Source organism: Diadema antillarum, unplaced genomic scaffold (genome assembly GCF_040938485.1).
Source record: "Diadema antillarum isolate AM-2024a unplaced genomic scaffold, OU_Dant_1.0 scf00000078, whole genome shotgun sequence".
Classification (NCBI taxonomy): Eukaryota; Metazoa; Echinodermata; class Echinoidea; order Diadematoida; family Diadematidae; genus Diadema; species Diadema antillarum.
In genome coordinates, this window is record NW_027270967.1 from 1,130,721 (window position 1) to 1,153,110 (window position 22,390).

The window sequence follows — 22,390 nt, forward strand, 5'->3', positions numbered from 1 at the left end:
AATGTCGCCAATCAAATGTTGCTGTTTTTTTCTCTTCCTTGAAGGCCTCTGCAGAAAGAGTTTTGCTGCAGTGGGATCATCCAAAGAGTAACTTGATTAAAGCCCAGCATTACACTTCATCATGCCTACAGGAAGGTATAACAATCGTCATTACACCAAAAGATTGTGTTACATTATTAATGTAAATTTATGTTATTATTGGTTCATATTGAGTTCTGTTGCTTTTGGATGAATTTGTCGAAAGCACTTCATCTTCTTATTGCAATTTCACTACTCACAAACCAGTTGTCAAAATTCCAGATTTAAGAATATCTACAAAGGGAAATGATGGGGTGATCAAAGGGTGATGCAGTTAAACCCATAAATTCCCCAACCCACATTTCTGAGATTTGATGCTGTATCGTTATATCTTTAATTCTTACTGTTTGTTGGTATTGTTTTATAAGAATGGTTAAAAGAATGTTTTCAATTTAGTCCTTTGTTGTTCATATTTATTTGTTTGCTCCAAATCAAAAATCAAAGTCTCTTCATTGCTAAATCTATTACTGGTTTTTAAATTGGCAACACCTTTTAGAAAGTTTATGTTATTGAATTTAAGAGACTGTAAGTACTGTAAAGTGAGGAATGTTTGCGTGCATTTAAATTTCATGTATTTTTGCGAGAGCCAATATTTGCAAAATTAAAATGCCACTAAAGTTCTTGTCTACACTAAATGCATTAAATGCCAGTGGCAATTCGTGAAAATTTCATGATGCTGAAAAGGCCATAGCCTCCAATTTGCGAAAATTTCATGCCATGAATATATCATGCTTTACAGTAGTTCCCAAGATCTTCTTCCAAGGTAGGATACACAGTATCAATCAAAGTTGCCTGTTTGCTAAAGGCAAGATGGTATTTTATTCAGCAAACTTTCTCCACGACTTGACAGGTTTAAAGTATGCCTTCGACATTCTGTGTGTCTTGCAGGTGCCGAGTCTCGCCAGAAAAGTCTGAGTGCCAGTGCAGTGACACAGACTCGTTCACACAGGTCCCGAAAGAAGAGCAGTGAAGCAGGTAAGCAATCACGATGTGTTGTCATTTGAAAAGAGAAGGCAGAAATGTCATGACTAAAGTGTCAAAACTCAACACATTATTTTGTTGTAATACTGTATGGACTCAGCAGTGATGACTCTAAGGGGAAGGATTGTAATTCCTGAATTCTCGATGAAAAAAATGATTTTTTAATCAATGGGAGTGTTGTGAGTGGATGACATTATTGCCTGGGCTAATATGCATTTCTGATTACAATTGATATAATCATTATATATTTTTGTAAAAATATGTAAAACTTTGAATTTCACAGCTCTCGTATTTCAAGTCTGATTTTGATGAATTTCTACCATTCCGTTGGTCCGATCTTACTCTATTCAGTATAGTCCACTTGAACGTGATGTGCGGAATTGAACCAAGATATTTCCTCCATGCATTCAGACTGGTTTCATCCGCAGAACGGGTAATTTTCTTTTTGTCTCCGCAGCCATTGTAGGTCAGGAGGTTTATGAGGACTTCTTTCAAGCCATCCCAGATTTTCCTCCCCTCACTTACTTCATGAAAGTCATCGAGGGAGCAGGTGAGAGAAAACCCCTTTGGAACAAAATGATGGATAGTTAACCCTTTGTGTGCTTGGAGCAGTTGTTGGCGACAGAAAAATCCCTTAGCATTGTACACACTGTCCAAATACCCCAGCACGGAAAGGGTTAATCAGTTTTTTCCCTTTTTTGTGTGTGTTTGTTTGTGTGAATGAACTTAGATGTAAGGATTTGATAGATTTGACCTCATCTCTGTGAAACATGAATGTCACTGATGGTCATGTACACATTTTGGTTGCTCGTAGCATACATTAATCTGTGGGATGGGGCGATCACTTACCAGGCCTTAACGGCTGATGCTGATACACGGCATAATGTATTCAATTTGCCTTTGCAACAGAAGGTTGGTTTGTTGTAACCATCATTTACCCTGTGATAGTGGAGTGATGAGATGCTGCACCACAACAGCATTCTCTTGCCTAAGACCATGATGAAGTACAAACACTGTGACGAGGATGATTGCATTCCTGAACAATATAGTTTTGCCTCCAGTAATGAAATTATATGAATTGACATTGATCATAGTCGAGGTCGAGCTAACTTTCATATTCACTGTAGGATACACTGGTATAAATGAGACTACACGTAGACCCCAGATTTTACCCAGAAATCATGGTTTATCCATCTTCCCTCCCATTTTCACTTCCAGACCAAGCCTGGCAGAGTCCAGCGAAGGGAAGATCGGAGCTCCAGCAAGCCCTCAACTCTCAGTTTGTGGGGCGCGTGGCACTGCAGTCTTCTGTCAAGGAGCACGGTTTGGACTTGGGAGGGATAGCTTTCTGAGACTAGTTAAGTTAGAATTATTTTGGCTTGTGGCCATTCGCCCATGTATTTCCTTGACAATCATGTGAATCATAAAGAATGTAGGCTCTGATTCAGGAGGTACAGTCAACCTTGTCAAAGTCAAATCTATTTGGACTGAAGAAAGAGCTTCGACTTGGAGAAAATGTGACTTGTATGATGGATTAAAATTGATAGAATATAAAGAGAAGAGGACTTGAAAAGAAATTTGACTTTATAGACAGTCATTCAACTTATGCGAGGTAGACTGATGCAAGGTTTACTGTAGTTAACAGGCATTGCAAATTGCATGTTTGTCTTGGTATAATCATGTTTTAGCCAGGGTAAAAATTTTGTCCCAGGTAATTCATTAATCATTCTGGAGTTCCTGGTTGTACAACACATCTTTGTCTGTACAGAGTGGTATCAAGGTTCCCAGTTTTGTTTTTTAATGTTTTGGGATAATGAGTGCATAGGAAACAGAGGTATCGAGAATTGGTATATTCTACTGCTCTTTGATTTATTTTGCAGGTTTGGGGCAAGATAGTGGTAAGGTATAGAGTACAGAAAGAGACTTGTCCCTTTTGTAGGCAGTACTGATATTTGTTATCTGCAAGAAATGCTCTAATCATTCCATCTGAATTCACAAGCTGCAGAAGGGCCCCTTTTCTTGTAAGCTATCAAGTATTCATGGAGTTGGGCAGTGTCATTTAGTCCACATTGCACATCATTAGCATACTTGTTGTAGTAGTAGAGATGATGACACATATCTAATAGAACACCCTATTATGTCTATCGTCGAGATTGTAGTAAACCTTGCTCTGATGCTCGTGCAGTTAAAAAATACACACACACAAATGAAATTTAAAGCACATGTGAATAAATCGATGGCTCCACTTTTTTTTAATATATTTGTTCATTGATAATTCGAGTCATACACATGCTCCACCTCACGAAGGTTGCCATGACAACTGCAACATCATGGCTGACCTACACTTGCCCAACCTAGTCACAGCTGAATAATGCTCTTTGTATTCCGCCTGTTAGAAGGTCCTCACGTACCTGAAAGCCAGTGATTACTTGTCAGTGCGTTGTACATTTAAGAATTTTTATAGCCCGAGAAATTAGCCTGTATCGATAACTGTGCATCCTCATTGCAAATATATCCATCACCACCAGTGTGTGGTATTTATAGTGCAATATGCATGTAGTGTTTATTGTAGGAAACGTGGACATGTTACATGTACGTGATGTTGGAAATATTTTTTCATGTTGGAAGAACAATCATTCCCATTGATTCATGTGTAAAAACTGACAACCAGGAGAAAATACCTATAGTAAGATCATGCATGCTGTGCGTGGTAAGTGGGAAATATATAATTCAGTGATATATTACGCCCTTGTAGAATGTGCAATATACCCTAGCTGTACTCTCTGTAAACTGCTAAATACAGCCATACACTCACACAAACATGCACACCCAAGCACATGCATCACTGAAACATGCTGTTTTGCTGACAGTAGTAATGAATGAAATTGCCAGTGTTGAGAACCGAGAAGTGGGAACAATAGGGACCATCAAGTTTTATTCATCGACAAGTTTTATCATCCAGTTTCATATGAAATATATATTTATGTACACTAGAAATGTGTAAAATTTAATCTTGACATCTCTTTACGAGTGAAACCCATCCTGGTTGAGGGAATGATCTAACATACATGTAATACATACCGAAGAGCACAAATAGAGCACAGCTTATTGCAGAAACTCATTAGAAGTGTATCATAAGTGATCAGATATAATCTTGGACTTTGTATATCTTTCGGTGTTACAGTTGTTTCTGAAATTCTGTATTCTGCTTTTACAGCAAGCTATTTAATATGTCTTTAACTAGTTTTACAGATTTTGAACAGTGTTCAGGACCTTTTGGTTCTCAATTGCTGATGTGATGTGCAAGCTAGTCTAATCTCAATGTCTTCGTTCCCGTAACAATACGGAGAGACATTTACCAATTCTACATGTCGTCATTGTGTACCCATTACTTAATCAGTTTGACATACAGTAGTGGCCAAGAAATAAATGCTATGTATTTATGTGGAACCATTTGAGCTGCTCTTCATGATCAAGAGAAATTTTGCAGTGTCTAGAGCATATAGTCTTGGATGTTGAGTGTGCCAAAACTGTGAGATATTCAGATATGTGATATTGTGTTCAGTCAAGATGCAGAATGATTGACAGAATGTCAAATTCTTGCATCTGTTGCAAGACTGATGGACGGAGGATAAATCACACACTACATTCGCAGCGCAAAACTTCAGTACATGTAATAACAGCTAGTCGAATACCACTACAAAGTAGTGCGGCAGAGTAGCTTTGCCCTTCTGTGAAATGCACCAATACATGTAAATCAATTCAAGGCCACTCTAAGAATACATGTATGAACAGTTTGAATTCTATGCTGCTAGGGCATTAGTATACACTAGGGTGATTTCGCTGCTTGAAACGTGCATACGTGGTATGGTTCTTGTACATCATTCTTCTATTTCAATCTACTATTTAATATCAAGTGCTGCGTACAAAGTAGATTCTCTTGAGGATTTCTTTCCAAACACTCTTCGCTGCCTTTTTCATTCAACATAAATGTACAATTCATTTGCAAATGCTCCCTATTCTTCTGGCCATATCTTGGATTGTATCCAATGTTGACAATGAGTTCAGTACTACACATACAATGTACAATGTATGCTGCTGAAATCATGCTATTTTTCATACATGTAGATGGCTATGGTCCCAGCCAAAGAAAGGTGGGTGCATGACACCTTTTGAGAAGAACCACAGTTGATAATTTCATGTGTTAGGTGCCTCATATAAAGACATTACTTCATTTCTAAGAATGACCTGCTTTTTTTTTTTACTTTCTACCCACCCCCCCCCCCCCCAAGAAAATAAGTTATACCTAAAGCTGCCTATATTTGCGTGAGACCAAAATGTGACTTTATGCAACTATCGAAAAACATTATTTTGAGATATTAATTTGTGATAGAGTGTGATGTTTTTGCATTTGCGTGCTTGAATGAAGCTACATTGTGATTCTTGTTCTGTTACTTTTGTTCAACGATTAATCATTTGTGTTCTAGTCCTGTACTGGCTCACTTTGGACATGTATGGCAGAATAAATGCAATATACATCTCTCTTCAGCATCTCCTTTTCCAGTGTATAGCCTTTGTCATTGATATGATTCTTTTTACATGGTTATTGTCATATTCATGTCAATACAGGTACATTGTATATAATTATGTATAATTGTTCTACCTATATACAATTTTTACATCATTAGGTTTACAAATATACATACACAAGAATAGTAAAAATAAAAGAGTAGTACAATTTGACATGCTCAAAAAGATGATGTACATCCTGTTTTTTGGTTGGTAATTTCAAGACCTCTATCAATATGTGATGAAACATTAGTTTTCATTTGACCTCAGCACCCATAGTGCTCACTATCACAAAATATACATTGGTCAGTATAGCATTGCAGGCAGCTATGCAAGGAATTCACCATGGCGAGGTAATTCCAGCATTGACACTGCATACCAATTGGAAAGGAAATTTATAGTAAACATAGATTGGTCGGACACTACTGTCCTGTTGACTAGTCAGATGTTGACTAGAGAAAAGGAAATACATTTTCATCTGATATAAATTATGTTAATTCATGCAAAAGTGCAAACAGAAGTTTTACAAAGTTTGAACCCTGGAATGGGATGCGTGACTTAAATTTTTAGAGGTCACTGAGTTTAAACTCTGTCTGCTCTTATGAACACCATTTACCACTTGCACCGCCATGTTCTTGCATTTGATGACAATGTCAACATTGCTATTCCAAACACTTGTAATAATTAATGCACCACATACACAATATAATTATGCTTCAGAAAAGCTAGCCTGTGACTACATATCACATGACTAATGATCATGGCATGAACATTAGCTACAACATTAAATGAGTATAAATTGGTTGTAGAGAAGACCTATTTAAACCGTAGGATCCTGTGGTTGCAAAGGTGGTTTGGAAGGAACGTCTGGAAGTGCACAACATGCCTTGGAGCGTGTACAACAACATTATCACAGCGTTAACTAAATCACATCGTCGCTGGGGCGACAATACCTCGTATCTACAAAATGTCAAATGTTCAGGGGAGCAAAAAAACATGGCAGCCAAAGCACTGTATCCAATGGGATAGACATTCCTTTGACATACCATGGTGGCCTCATTTTTGGGGTAAGACATCTAGGATTTGGACGGGACATCACTTAAATGATTATCTGACCATTAATCCAAAAAAGTCGTTTTCACCAAAATTGCAGAACCAAGGTCTTGTCACCCCAGCGACGATATGTTACTAAATGTAGCACCAAACTGGACAGTAGGACAGTCTTAAACAAACTCGAGTGATGTTAGTTCAGTGTTGAACTATGACATACAAACCAAATGGTACAGGATTGAATCACATCCTTGTCTTTTAGGTGTATGTGATCAGAATAATGAACTTGAAAATTCCATGGCAACAACCCCTGTACAGTGAGCAGTTGCAGCCACTGCTGTTGTATTGAAAAAAAAAATGTCAAGTTTCCACTGTTCACACAAAACAGGACCTTTGACTGTCTTTAACAAGTATCAAAAAGACCAATGGCACTGATAAAAAAAGAAGACAAAATGCACCAGATGCATTTTACACATTCTTCAAAAGTGTAACACATGACACAATACATATGAAAATCATATGAGTTCACTCACATTTTGTAATGCAAAAAGAAAAAAAAAATGCACCCTCTAGTAAACTGTAATTGTAAGTCATATACACTGTATAACTCTTAGTGTTATTCAAAACATGAATATAAATTTGATATAGATATACTAACAAACACTGGTAGCTTTGGTGTGAGGTTAGATGGAAGAATGTTATGTCATTCATCTGATTTATAATTGACAACTATTTGCTGGCAGTAAATAATTGTGCACCTGAAATGTTTACATACAGAAATATATATTTTTTTCTTGTGCAAGTTACTACGTAATAATAGATCTGTCTATACAGATTTGAACTCTGGTGACACTCTTTGGTTGAATTCTGGAGCGTGCCAATTAGGTGGACGGATGAACAGTGTATAAAGCACAATAAATCTAAATAGAGTGAAACATCTCTGTCACTGTAAAGGCTGGAGAATATTCTCTTTTCCTGCCTGAATGTTTAAGACTCCTACTGCCATCAGAAATAACAAACCAAACAAAGTAAAACAGCTGATGGGTTGTACACTGTATTGTGGATTGTAGCAACAGCACCTACAAATTGTAAATGGAAGTCATTGAAAACAGAACAAGCTTTGCTCTCCCGAGCTGCAGTTATGTCATTGGTTTGAAACGCATGCAACTGTGGCATGAGTGGCTTCTTAAAAGCTGCTCCCCAAGACATAGCACCTAACATGGATAAAGCAGGCATATCCAACCCACATCCAAAGACATATATCGAGTGGACCATTACAGAGCTTCAAGCACTTACAGTTTGAGGCATCGTAGCAGACGCCAGGAGGACCATTATGGCTCACTTTATCTCCGTTGCCTTGTCCTTCAGACAGGCTGTCAAGTTTTTGGTCCCAATGTGGCTTGCTCATAAGCGTATAGGTGCATTTTTAGTGGCCATGTGAAATTAATTTCAATACATGAATGCACAAACACGTAGAATATGATGTCATAGGAAATTACAAGCAGAATGATGTAGGAAAATGTGCAGCTGGTTTTACCTGCTGAATAAATGATTGCAATGTCTCCACTTGAGAAAGTTGTTTTAATTGCAATCATTCCTTTGTAGCTCTCATCCTAGCTGAACACACATGGACTGCTGCACTGAAGACTACCGGTATGTCATATTTTCACTCACTGCCCTTTGGAATAACTGTGTTGCCATTTAAATCACACGAGCAGGAGCAGCTTTCACTGCAGAAGTGGAAATCAAGTTCAAAATCTTGAAAGCCACAGAGGGAGTAGCCATTCCTTTGACAAACATAGGGGGAGAGGTAAAATAAAAACAAACAAACAAACAAATGGGCCTGTCGCTGGAGATGAAATTTCACTTCGTAGCCAGGACAACAACATTCAATTCATGGTAAAAATATACCACATTCCTGACAAATGAGACTTTATTCTTAATCTCATGGCGGAAGGACAATGCCTCAATGATTCACAGAGAAATGAATAGAAATGTTAGAACATTCTCATTCCCCCAAAATAAGCCCACAGGATACCTCAAGCAAACTCCCTATATAGCCAAACCCAGACATAATCTGGTGGGTCAAAATGAGGAAAAATACAAACATTTCAGGGTTCGCAAAGATGGGCTACAACCTTGATAACCATCCCATAGTGACGCCTCTTAGCATCAAGTGGACTTGGCGAGTTTTATCTGATACCATCGGATGACAACACACATCTCGCTGCAAATCTAGATTTCGATTGGTTTGATGATCGGCTTCCTGATGTGCCTCATGTTTGCCCCCGTCTCCTGAGGTTTGAAAGGAGCATGCACCCCATATGGGCGGGGCACCGGGAGGTCACTGTCGTCATCGGGAATATAAGCATTGGGTCGTGGCTCGGCCGTGGTCGAATTTCCACCAGGCAAGATGTACTGCTCCTCCTCCTCTGCGATCTGTAGAGTTTATCAGAATGAAAATGCCAAAGTTTTTTTTTTAATACTAATTTGAACAAGTACAGCAAACGTAATGACTAAATTAACTGCTTCAGTAGATCTTAGAAACATTATGTAAACAGAAGTATTTGGGTCAAAGCACAACAAAGTTTAGTGTTTGTGATGGATTGATATATACAAAATCATCGAGCATGCAAGATAAATGCAAATATTCTGACACTGGGAATGTCAGATAACGAACATCCCATAGATTCTCAAATCAGCAGCCTTTCTCCTCTGAATCCTAATTCGATATAAAGGTGACAGACATTTCACACAGACTCATTCAAACACAGACATGCATCTGCCAAGTTTTCTCCATCCCACCACCTTCAATTCAATTCAGTTCAATTCAATTCAATAGTCTGTTTATTTCCATCATCAAAAAAGAAAAAGAAAACATGATACAAAGCGGTACAATTTGTCGATTTGTCTTTCATTCATCTGATAAGGACAGTTTTTTTTTTTTTGAATACAATATAGAGTGTATGCACGAATGATGTCATAAAAAAAAAGAAACAATGTACACTTTGTCATGGTAACAACAACAACAACAAAAGTAATCATAATGAAGTCAAACAGTGAACTACTAAAAAGCCAAGCTTGTAAGACATGGAACACTGGAAACAAAACAACGACAGCACCAATTTGTTATACCAATCAAATTTACATTAAATTCATCTATACCATTGTACATTTGCTCATTGATATATGATGCTGATAATACAAACATACTATAAAAAATACTTACTATGATTTAGATTGCAAACATATAAGATATATAACACAGCAAATTTATGGCACAGACACTAAACACCTTGCGCTGCTCCAGCATGGTATGTAGGCACTCACCTGTTTCCTGGTCTCTGTATCCATGGCCCTCCTCGTCTCATCCCGCAGCATCCTCTCCCACTCCCTGGCTGCGTCTGGGGTGGGCGCCTCCCCTTGCTCCATGCGGAGGTAGGCCTGCTGGAGCCGCGCCTCCCCGTCCCGCGCCTCCTGCTGCAGCTTCAGCGCCTCCGCCTGGGTCATGGAGAGCTCGGAGACGGACGCCATCATCTTCCGCGTCACCTCCTTGATCCGAGCTTGCAAGTCATTGACCTATTGCAAAACCCAGTTCAATGATTAGGATTGCAAATACTCTACCATCAAATCTTTCTCTTTTGGTACAAACTGATCTAGTTGGTCCTGATATATCCAGTTATTCACAACATATGGTACATATGAACATTTACACAATAGACTGGTTACACTATTCTGCTTCATTGCCAAAGCTGCAGGAAAAAGTTTCTGCAAAAACAGCATACTGGTTGTATACCATGACTGGTTAACAAGAGATATAGTATCAACTTGAGCTTGAGTAAAATCATGACATAATGAGTCCAGTCATACAGAAATAAAATAAAATACACAGTTTTATGGCAAAGAGTGGTCAAATGGGCAGCATCAACTGACCTTCTTGGCCAGAGCTAGGGTGTCATCCTTGCCGGTGTTGACCCTATTGTTGACCCTCTCTGCCAGACGGGTCACCTGCTCAAAGATGAGGTCCTTCTCCAGCAGTTGCTCCTCCTTCTCAGCTAGCCTTATTTCAAGCTGTTTTGCACACACAAGAAAAGTCACACATAAACACACCAAGGAATAAAACAGTACTCAATCAAATATATTCTATTGAATATACAAGCATTACTAGTCATTTGAACTTAATCTGTCTGCCTCTCCCCACAAATATAACAAAGATTAGACAGACTGTCAGTATGAATATGAATTCATCTCAAACATGTCATAGCAAGTGTTATTCTCAGAAACACAAATAGGTGCACCATTCAGTAGCCCAGCTTGCAATATGTGAATAAGAGCTAAATCATTAGAGACGTGGACTTATCCCTAGGATTAAAAGCATGATTATACATTTATACCTGAAATTAACTTTGATAACAAAGAAGATTCAGCTTCACTATTTTTAATTTAAAAATCTCTACTGGTTCACACTATCTATAACTTACATTAAGAGAAGGAAGAAATACAGAAACTGACAAATTATACTGATTACTTTTAACATGGCCTTTAGGTAGAACTTTGCATTTGTACCTAAACGTATCCGAAAACTTCTTTCAATGACCATCATTTCACAATAGCAACACAGGTGATGAGCACATCCTAAAATCTGCATTATTAATTGCAAGTATTGTAAGTAATAATTGACAAATTTTTAGATTTTCATTTATTTATCTTTTTTTTTTTGGGGGGGGGGGGGGACTGGATTTAAATTTGCATTTTCTTCATGGCAGGAAAAAACAAAAACATGCAAACTCACATTTTCAATCTTGGCATTTAGCTCTGAAGGACTGAGATCCTTGCCCTCCAGGAAGCGGACTCGTTCCTCATCATGTGGGTTCTCCAGCTGGTGCTCCAACTCATTCATGCGATCCTGGCACTGGGCCAGCTGTAGAGGGAGACAAACAACGATTTCAGTCAGAAATCAACATGTCTATTCATCACAGGGCACTTTCTAGCATCATCGTTAGGAAATAATGTTCATCATCTCAAAAAGACTTAATTTTTACAGTTTATTTTCAAAAGCATGGTGAATGCATCTGGGTGTGCCAAATACAAACAGAATGCTACATGTGTAGCACAACCAAATTTTATAGTACTTCTGTAACTTGAAGCAGTATTCCAGTCATGTACATGATGATCTATATCTTCTAGGTTCTGCATAAATGTATGCCCATGTAGCAGTGGTTTCCATGATTGAATTGATAAAACCTTGTACTTCAATTGCTATGAATTCAAAGTTTACTTACCTGAATTTGCAGAGTTGTAAGTTCTTGATCCAGCGCTCTCTTGTTCGGGAGGTTCTGCCGAAGCAAGTCTATGGCTCGCTTCTCTTCAGCGACCTGCAGGCATAAAAATGTGGAAGACATGTCAATTTTCTTGTGTATTCGGGAACTGGAGCTCATAGTCATGAGCTGGATGCTAACTGTAACCCAGTATTCCCTACTAAGCTGGTTGTAGAAAATAACCTTTTGGTTACTTTGACCATCGAAAACATTTCCTTCCCACAAATTTGTATTCACACAGATAACAAAACCATCAATGTCATATTCTCTCTAGAATAGCATAGGCTTTCAACAATGCATCACAAACTTATGTAAGCACTGTTGTAATTCAATTCATTTCTTTTATTTATTCATTCCACATGCTAAAGAAAAAATTAAAAAAAATGAATTTTGGTTAAAGCATTATTCTCATACAATATCATTACACACTTTTATATGTCAAACATTACAGCAAAAAAAAAAAAAACTTGTAAGAAATGTTCATATTTTGCACTACTATGAACAAAATGTTCATCATTTACGCACAGACTAAGTTCATACACATACTTTCCCTTGAGAGTGATGCATTCAGAAAAAAAGAAAATAAATAATGGCGTAGAGCCATACAAGAATGCAGTGTGCCCAATATGACTGCACATATAAATTGACATCCATGGCAACCTACCTGCATCTTGAGGAATCGAATCTCCTCCTCTCTCGTGTGGAGGTCAACATCCCCTCGCCGTATCATGTCCTCTTGGATGTTGACCTTCTCATAGAACAGACACACCTCTTCATTCCTCTCAATCAGCTGGACACCTCTGTGGACAACCAAGTAGAAAAAGAATTCAATGACCATCAGCAATTACATAATTACTGAAGGCTTTGGATGACCAAGGTTCCCTAAGAACACACAAATGCCTGAACAGACATTTACAGAAACATGATGGACAAGAATTATACAAAGAATTTTTGTGCTAAAGACGACTTCCACAGAGTCAACTGTCCATAAATACATCCCTGAAAGCAATAAAAAAAAAGAGGGTACTTTTGGCATTACCATATTTCTATTGCTTATCCATGTTTGTAGGCAAATGCAATGCCTCACTTTAATACCTTGCAATAGAAACAATGTCATGCAAATATCTTCGTCAGTTAACAAAGTTTCGAAGTTGCCACAAACTCCACATTCTAACATACCTCTACATAAAACAAGGAAAAGTAGAAATTACGCGGTGCGTAATATATGTCCCCGCCGGAAGTAGCATTTTGTAGCAAAATGTGCAATATAGGTAAAAAATCAAGGTCAAAGGTCAAAGAAGTCAAAGGTCAAAATTCTGTGTAAAGTTTTGAAGCCCTCACCTAGTGCCATCACATAAAGCAAACGGAATCGAAATCGGGTTAGAAATGGCGAAGGAGTAGCATTTTATAGCCAATGTACAATACAGGTCAAAAATCAAGGTCAAAGGTCAAAGGTCAAAGAAGGCAAAAGTCAAAATTCTGTGTAAAGTTTTGAAGCCCTCACCTAGTGCCATCACATAAAGCAAACGGAATCGAAATCGGGTTAGAAATGGCGAAGGAGTAGCATTTTGTAGCCAATGTACAATACAGGTCAAAAATCAAGGTCAAAGGTCAAAGAAGGCTAAGGTCAAAATTCTGTGTAGAAGTTTTGAAGCCCTCACCTAGTGCCATCACATAAAGCAAACGGAATCGAAATCGGGTTAGAAATGGCGAAGGAGTAGCATTTTGTAGCAAAATGTACAATATAGGTCAAAAATTAAGGTCAAAGGTCAAAGAAGGCAAAGGTCAAAATTCTGTGTAGAAGTTTTGAAGCCCTCACCTAGTGTCATCACATAAAGCAAACGGAATAGAAATCGGGTTAGAAATGGCTAAGGAGTAGCATTTTGTAGCAAAATGTACAATATAGGTCAAAAATCAAGGTCAAAGGTCAAAGAAGTCAAAGGTCAAAATTCTGTGTAGAAGTTTTGAAGCCCTCACCTAGTGCCATCACATAAAGCAAACGGAATCGAAATCGGGTTAGAAATGGCGAAGGAGTAGCATTTTGTAGCAAAATGTACAATATAGGTCAAAGGTCAAGGTCAAAGGTCACGACTGAAATTCTGTGTAGAAGTTTCAAAGCTCCCATGTAGTGCTATCATATAAAGCAAACAGAATCAAAATTGGCTCATAAATGACAGAGAAGTAGCAAATTGAAGATTTTGATCACACACGGACGCACACACGGACACACGGACGGACACACGGACGGACACACGGACGGACACACGGACGGACACACGGACGGACACACACGTACGGAGCCCGTTTCATAGTCCCCTGCTCGAACTCGTTCGGCGGGGACAAATGAATGTTTTTTTTATCACTTTCAATAATGTGATATCACTCTGATCAACTGGTATCACATGTCATATGAAGGAAAAAGAAAAGGTGACTGCAGACATACCGATCGTTGCGGTGCTGGACGGCCGTTTCGTAGCGCTTCCTGAGCTGCACCATTTGTTCCTCGGCCTGGTTGATCATGAGGTTGAGCTTGGCAATGTCCAGCCGCTGCTGCTCCCGCTTCTCCCTCATCTCCTCTTCAATGCGCTGCTGCTTGGCCAGCTCATTGCGCAGCTGGTCCCGTAGCACCACAGCATTAACGTGCTTCAGTCGAGCCTTCTGGAGTTGCCTACACGTGGGAATTTACAGAGGCGGAGCAAACATGGGAATGCATGGGTGGTCATCATTAGCAGTTACCTCAGGATTTGATATGAATTTGGTTTTAGTGAACTACATATCAACCAGGAAATTCTCTTTTGTTAAAGTCAAGACAAAGGTCTCTATAATATATTCAATATGTTGTCATTACACGAAATAGAAAACCCATTTCGAAAGACAGCTTTGTTGAAGGATGTTTGATACCATGAGGTAAAAATGTTCTTGTGAGAAAGATTTCATTGTCTTTCATGTGCCCCTCAAGACAGCGTTGATGTGATTTCATACCAGAACTATGATATAACTTGTGGACAAAGGGAGGCATTTCACATCAAATTGTGATAAACTTATTCTGCACATCAAGCACAAGGAACCTCTCCATTAAAAGGCAGAGGAATGTTGTAAGTCACAACACCATTTCCAGAATATGAAAGTGGTATTTTATAACATTCTATCAAACAAAAACAAAAACACCAAGAGAAGGAAGAAGAAGAGACAGATGACAGGAATGTAAGGAAGTAACTCCATAAACACAAACATAGGGTCAGAGTACATTTATAGTGATCAGGATGAGCTCACCTCTCCTTTGTGTGGCACGAGGTCCTGAGGATCTCAATCTCATTCTGCAGGATCTTGATCTTCTCCCTCATCTCAGCAGCCTTCTGAGTGCTGGCCTGGATCAGGTTCACACACTTGTTCCGCTCGTTCTTGATCACGTCGTACATCTTGGCAAACTCCCGCAGCCTGCACAACACATGTCAGAGGTCACAGTTTACAAATTTGGCCGCATGCATTTTTCGAGGAGGGAGTTTATATCATGTATAATGACACTGAAACAGCTAACCACCTTTGATGCCTACAGAATCATCACTTCAATCTCTAGTGCTGCTGCAGTTGTCATAATTCCAGCAAACATTTTGCCCAAAATAAGCAAAAAACCGGCAATCTGTAGTGCTGAGTATTGTGTGCAGTACTTAATCCTTCGAAGGTCAAAATGATTTTAATAAGTGCCTAAATATAGATGCTTGCAAAACTTTTCAAGAATAGACTTCAATTAGAAATAATATCTGACACACAACTTGAACAAAACTATTAAGAAAAGAAATGCTTCAAATGGTAGCTCTAATGGTGCACAAATGAAACAAGGAAAATTAGCTGTTTATTAATTATAGTTAATAAGGAAAATAATCAATGTAAAGCTACCTGATCATCATCTCCTGGTATTTCTTCTTGTTATCGATGATGGCCAGATCCTTGGACTTGAGGTCGTCGAGGGCCCGGTGGTAGCGCATCTCGGCCCGCATGTAGTCCCTCGCCTTCTGCTCTCGCTCGTCGCCCTTGATGGCAGCCAGGCGTGTCAGCTCCACCACCTCAATGCGGAGGTCACTCTGCTCGTAGAGCAGCCGCTCCTCCTCTGCTATGCTCTGCTCCACTTTCACCTGCTCCACAGCTGTGAAGGAGTTCTAGGAGGGGGGGGGGGGGGGGGGGGAGGAGGGTAGGTGGTCAGAATAAAGAGCAGGTTCCATGTTATCGACAGTATGCTCTTTGTGTGTACTGTATACCCCTCACTTAAAATACGGTGTTATTTCCCCTTCCTTCAACCCCCCTCCCCCATCATCATTAGTTAATTGTAGAAAAAGTGTGAAGAAAGTATTTTAATGATGCATTGTACCTATGTGACAGAATTCTTCAGAATGAGTTGTAGGAGGATGAATGGAAAATGGAGGGAATAGTGAACATAGAATTGATAACACGCACCCATTCCAAAAAATTACTCAAGAATCTTTTGGGGTAAGCTATTGGAAGTAATAACTTAGTGCTTGCCTAAATATCATGTAGCTTTGAGGTTTAAAAAACATTAAAGCAAGTCCATAGATACTGACAAAAAAAAAAAAGAACTTGGTATTGGTGCCAGAGCATACTTTTATAAAGTAACAAGGACTTAATTTATACAGCATTGGTTACAAACTTTCAATGAATTTTTCATGCCATATAAAAAACAATATCAATCAATTTCATAAGCAGTGATATATGATAATGCCTGATTTATACCTGGTCTGCTAGGAGCCTCTTGGTCTTGTCCACTTCTGTGGTCAGCTCCTTCCTCTTCTCCAGGAGAGAGCCGTCATTCTTAGGGCCACTGTCAGCCTGACCTTTGACCTTGTCAAAAATAGTCTGCAATATCCAAACACAGAGAATGGTTTGTCAATTTAATGCAATGTGGTGGTATTGCTAGATATACACATGGGGTTTTGTATCTCATCAATCAGATACTACAGTAAAGTATGGTATAGTCGGTGATGCTTGAAGCCAAAGGACAGTATAGAAAGCCATAATCTTTTCAGATAGACCATCTTAAATCTGTTCAGAGTAATTTATTGTACAGTCAGTTTACATTCTGATATATTATGGTGACTGTTAACAAGACCAGTCTATAGCACTCTAGACTGTTAAATATTATAAACAAGGATTTCACAAAACTCTAGCACTACCTATCAACACATTATCTTAACATACATTTGTATGTCTTTTACTTCGTCACTTTCTCTTCCTTCCGCGCCTAGAGCACTCTGCAGAGTGGATTTGGCGCTATATAAATCATATCAATTATTATTATTATTATTATACAAACATTTGTTATGTGTCTCCTTTACAGAACTGTGAAACAAAAGAAATAACATATGAAAGAGGTGGTTTCCAGAAACTACAGTACTATGGCTAAATTATTTCATCATCCATGAAACCTGATCAATTACAATCATCAATGTCATCATGAAATGATAAATATTGCTTCATTCATTACTATACGAATGGACAGAAAAAGAGAGAAGCTACACAAAGAGCAAAATCATGACGCCGAATCTAGTGGATTGCTTCTAGCACATAAGATGCTGTGTAAGTGTGCCAATCTGTGTGTGTGTGTGTGTGTGTGTGTGTGTGTGTGTGTGTGTGTGTGTGTGTGCTTCTTTCTTATGTTGGGTGGGGTTTGGTGTACCTGTGTGTGTGCCAAGCCCTCATTGGCCACCCTCAGCTGCAGCTCAGTTTTCTTCAGATTCCTAAGGTCTCTTTCCTTCTCCCGCTGCTTCCGGGCAAAGATCTCGTGCTGTGTCTTCTTATCCATCTGGATGTGTCGCAGACTCAAGTCAAGAGTTGCTCTGCACACAAAAGAGGACGAGAAATCACAAATATTCAGTGCTTTTAAGAAAGTGTAAGATATGTTTGTTTAATTAATTTATTATATTTTTTTTGTTTGACTGTTTTTACATGAGATTCAGGCATCAAGCATGCAGATGTAACCCATCAAGCATACACACACATCCAAAATATACTCATGTACAGCCAATGAAACAAATCCAAGCAAACACACAACTCAAAAACTAGGACCAATCTAGTTTCATAAAGGAAGAAGAAAACAAGAAAGAAGACTGCAGCTGTAGAACACATTTTGTACTGCAACAAAAATACTCCCAAATACTCCAGGAAAAATTGCACCATCACTCAGGGTATTGCAGCATTATCGATCCTATTCGATGCATGTCTTTACTTTCATTGAACCCTCTCTGTGTATTGAAAGATGATAAAATTGCTCACTTGTCACCAAGGTAAACTGCCTCCTTCTCCTTCTGGTACTCATAATCCTTCATGCACATGTCAAACTTGCGCTGCTGCTCATCCAGGGCGTTCTGAGCCCTTGCCTTGTCCCGCTCCAGCTGGAACTTGTCCTCCATCAGAGCCTGTTGCCGTGCCAACAGGTCCTGCAGGTGTGCAGCCAGGTCGGCGTATTCCTCGTCCTTCTCACCCCGTTGTCGCTCGACCTCACTGAAGGGAGAAAAGAGGTTGAGGCTTATCAAACTGGAAATTGGAATCAAACTGCAAATTGGAATGGCTTGGGAGGTTTGTCTGAATTGGATAGTTCAGTACTACGTCTTGATATTCCCACAAGTATGAATACGCTATCCCACTGTTTGAATATTAAAAACTGATAAATTTTTTTTTTTCAGAAAAATTCATTTGTTGGAAAACACTCTTACAGAATGTAATAATGTCAAGAGGATATACGGATTGCCTAGTGTGCCATGACAATATTCTGACACAGAGCAAAAGAAACAATATTGTTTGACTTTTCAAGAGAGTGTAATGTGTTCACTTACTTCTTTGCTTTGTTCATCTTGTCCATCTCCTTGATGAGCTGTCCTGGCAGGGAGTGCACAGCAACGAGGTCCTCTTTTAGCTTTTCTTGAGTTTCCACCTGTAAACCATTTCAAGAAATAAGAAGAAACGACTGGGATGAGGGATTGAACTCAGACAACATGTTTAACATACACCAAGATGTTGTTGGGTAAGACACTTGTAAGGAAGTTTGGGGAGATTGTCCTCATACCTGTACAACAACATTCTTTTGCTAATTCTTGACTTAGGTTGCAGGTTCAAATCAAATGACATTTTCAAATCATGATCACATCAAAGAAGCAACTCATGATCACAAAATTGGACTCTATGATACTGTAACTGTACAATACTTCATGGGGTAAAATATTGACTCATGGACTGGATAGGCTACACACAAAAAGGAGGCTAATCCACATCTTACACCAATGATGTATATGAAATATTCTCAGTTGACTCAATCCTAAATTTGACCCCACGACCCCAACACCAACCTCGCCCTCTAACTCCTTCAGCTCCAAGTCGATCTGCCGGTTTCGCATGGCCAGCTCCTCCTTCAAGTTTTTGGCCTCCAGCTGGCGCTGTCCGATCTCCATGCGGAGCTCCTCCACGTGCTTGGTCAGCTCCTTGGTGCGCTTCTCAATCTCCTCCTTCTTGGGGAGGCGGTCATACTCTCTTTCCAGCATCCTCTTCTCCTCCTGCAGGCTGGAGACAAGAAGACCCCAAAGAAAGTGAATATCAAGCAAAGAGATGAATGTGTGCAGTAATTCTGTTTGCACTCGGTGTTTAAATCTGTAATAACTTTGGCATACAGATGAATGCAAATGACAACCCCCCCCCCCCAATAATAATAACAATTTTTTTAAAAATGCAGAATTTTACACTCTTTGATCTCATCATTATCATGGACATTTGTCCAAAGAGGTACACCTGAAGCAAAGATCAATATTATCACACTGCTGACAACCTTTGTCATTATCTGATCTAGCTACAAGGAAGCCTGGGGAAAAAAATTCACAACTCTGAACATTGTGCCTAAAGATGGCACATGAATTAGTAAAGAATCTTTGTGTTACACGCAGGTAAACCAGAGCCGTATTTATCACTTTTTAGGGCTGCAAGACTCCTAGCAAAAGTACAATTCAATGAAAGAAGCATAAAGAATATAAAACTGAACTGAGGATCCTGAAGACTTACCTCTCTGTCTTAAAGTCATACTGGTAGTTTCGCTCCTCAGCCTGGTCAATCTCATTATTGTGCTTCAGGAGTTTTGCACGCAGCTTGCTGGTCTCCGAGTTTGAGCTGTCAGGAAAGTTGTCGGCTTTTTCAAGCTCAATTGACTGCTTCTCCATTGACTGTGTCAGTTCCTTGGCCATCTGCAGGAGGCCCAACTCAGACTCACGTGTCCTGGTGAGAGAGATTGTAATGAGAGATTGTAAAAATACTCACTTTACTTCCTCATAAACAAAGCTTAAATACCAACCAATCAAAACAAAAGAAAGAAACCACCAAAATCTTGTCATTACAATAGGTACTAAAAAACTTTTAAAGGAAAATGCAGATGCTAACATCACATTTACATCTGGGGCGAATATTTAAAAGCTTATATCTGTCAAAGAACATGAAATCATAAAGCAAAATAATTTAACCTTTAGTGGTTTGAATCCTGCTCGAGTATGGTTGTGCATAATTATTTCTTTTGCCATGGCTACTACTTAAACACTGATCAATTCGGTGCTTATTTATGTCAATTTGTCAATCAGTTGCAAAAAAAAAAGAAAAAAAAAAACCCACCAAACTAACAAACATAACTGGATGGAAGAATTTTATGAATTTGAATAACCTTTAATGGCTTGCCAATCAATAATCTCTCTTACCAAAAATTCAACCTATCAATTACAACAGTCATGTCTGAACTACTGGCTCTGACATGATTTCATTTGATTGGAAGAACATACCTGGCCAAAGTCTTGTGTAGCTCAGTGTACTTTGCCTTGAGCTGAGCAACTCTGGTTCCTGTGAGCTTTCCATCTTGGAAAAGCTAGTAAGTTGGGATGACAAAGAAGCAACAAGCAAATCAGCATGCATTAACAAGCACACATCGAGAATGATCTAATCGTCATTGCAAAAATAAGAGCATTAGTCTACTTGGACTTGAAACAAATACCTGGAAGCATTCATTACCTCATCAAGGCACTGGAAAGCAGGACTGGCGGAGACCTCGACCTGACCCTCCTCTTGCAGGATGACCTTTGGAGCCAGTGGGGCGATGGCTGGCTCGTATGACTCATCATCTTGACGGTCCTGGCTGCTCATTTTCTTTTCTCTGTTTAGTGTTTGGTAAAGCCAAAAGTATGAAGTGAATCTACAGTAGTACCAGCTGATACAGTTGTAGAACCCTAGACTCTAGCTAGGCCTATTTCTACTTGATATCATTAAATCATTAAATTAATTTTAACATTTCGTCAATCTCGTCTACTTCAGTGTAGGCCTAGGCTTGTGAATTCGAAATGTAACCACCGTTGGTTTAGATTGGAAAAAAGACAAGAAAATCTAAATGCTAACGACTTACTGACGTCACTCATCTGAGTCATACATACTTTCACATCATTTCTGTTGACGTCACTCATCAGAGTCATACATACTTTCACATCATTTCTGTTTCGTCTTCTTTTTTTTTCTTCTTCTTCTTCTTCGCTTCGCGTCTTCAGACTCAATCTGCAGAGTCTTCTCTCTCTTCTTCCTCTTGGCTCTTCTTCTGTTTTTTTTCCACGTTACTAACTTTTGTCTTGAAGATACTTATAGCCTAGAGGCACATTACACGTTTGAACCTTTCTACATCAAAACTGAAGTAAATCTACAAGTACAATAGAATGAAAGGAGTCAAACGAACAGGATGCGGAAGAGCACGAGAATCGAGAGCGGTCTCCAGCTCCAGCTGACGGACTGCTACTGAGTGCGGCCCGCCCGAAACCCTGCGGATGAAGGAGCGTAGATACCCCTCTACACGAACTGGACGACTAATGTCGAAGAAATATTTGATGAACTTACATGTCATTCGATTACTCCAGGGTTCATTTCTTCTCCAAGCGATGCTAATCAGCTTGTCTAGAAATTTGTAGATTTATTCTTGACGTTTTAATTAATGCTCTTGTGTGCAATTACTGTACAAATTAAGATCCCTGTCGACTATCTTCTCAATGATGAAAACAAGCTTCGTTAGTTTCTAAGGACAACTGCGCACGCTCAATCGACAGGCTGTGAACGTTGCCCGAATCTCTGCTACCAAGTGATTCATGATTCAATAAAAAAAATCAGCGTATGACATAAGACATACAAATATGTATCATAAAATATTTTTTTAGCTGGAAATATTATTTTACAGGGAGATATTGTATATAAAAATTTCTAATATAAGCTTTTTTACAAAATGTGCAACATTTTATGCCTAGAATTGCTGCGATCGCATCGTGAGTGCACGTTTTACGCGTTGATTTCAATCATCATTCATAGCTTGTTCGTGTACAACACAG

At 39.1% G+C, this 22,390-nt stretch overlaps 2 protein-coding genes across 2 annotated transcripts in view; one reads left to right on the forward strand and one right to left on the reverse strand.

The window, feature by feature from the left end:
* The window catches only part of LOC139717602 (gamma-secretase-activating protein-like), a 31,194-nt gene extending 27,565 nt beyond the window's left edge, over positions 1-3,629 (forward strand). The window contains exons 20-23 of the mRNA XM_071629111.1: positions 45-135; positions 967-1,053; positions 1,517-1,609; positions 2,278-3,629. Coding sequence (XP_071485212.1) covers positions 45-135; positions 967-1,053; positions 1,517-1,609; positions 2,278-2,411 — 405 coding nt within the window. The 3' untranslated portion in view covers positions 2,412-3,629. The remainder of the gene's footprint in view (positions 1-44; positions 136-966; positions 1,054-1,516; positions 1,610-2,277) is intronic.
* Positions 3,630-8,835: 5,206 nt separating this feature from the next.
* On the reverse strand, positions 8,836-22,034 carry LOC139717603 (coiled-coil domain-containing protein 146-like). The gene is made up of 18 exons (XM_071629112.1): positions 21,909-22,034; positions 21,042-21,183; positions 20,816-20,898; positions 20,055-20,264; positions 19,352-19,562; positions 18,842-18,939; positions 18,282-18,509; positions 17,686-17,845; positions 16,743-16,865; positions 15,894-16,153; positions 15,270-15,434; positions 14,440-14,664; positions 12,661-12,796; positions 11,961-12,053; positions 11,471-11,599; positions 10,612-10,749; positions 10,009-10,257; positions 8,836-9,117 (listed from the first exon to the last, which is right to left on the reverse strand). Exons 2-18 carry the CDS (start codon positions 21,171-21,173, stop codon positions 8,914-8,916), a joined length of 2,844 nt encoding a protein of 947 aa, XP_071485213.1. The 5' UTR covers positions 21,174-21,183; positions 21,909-22,034; the 3' UTR covers positions 8,836-8,913.
* Between the last annotated feature and the right edge of the window lie 356 nt (positions 22,035-22,390).

Coding starts and splice junctions, on each gene's coding strand:
- LOC139717603 (XM_071629112.1), bottom strand. CDS start 21,173: ATGAGCAGCCAGGACCGTCAAGATGATGAGTCATACGAGCCAGCCATC. Junction 16,154..16,742: donor AGAGGCTCCTAGCAGACCAG/GTATAAATCAGG, acceptor CCCCCCTCCTAG/AACTCCTTCACAGCTGTGGA. Junction 11,600..11,960: donor TTACAACTCTGCAAATTCAG/GTAAGTAAACTT, acceptor CTCCCTCTACAG/CTGGCCCAGTGCCAGGATCG.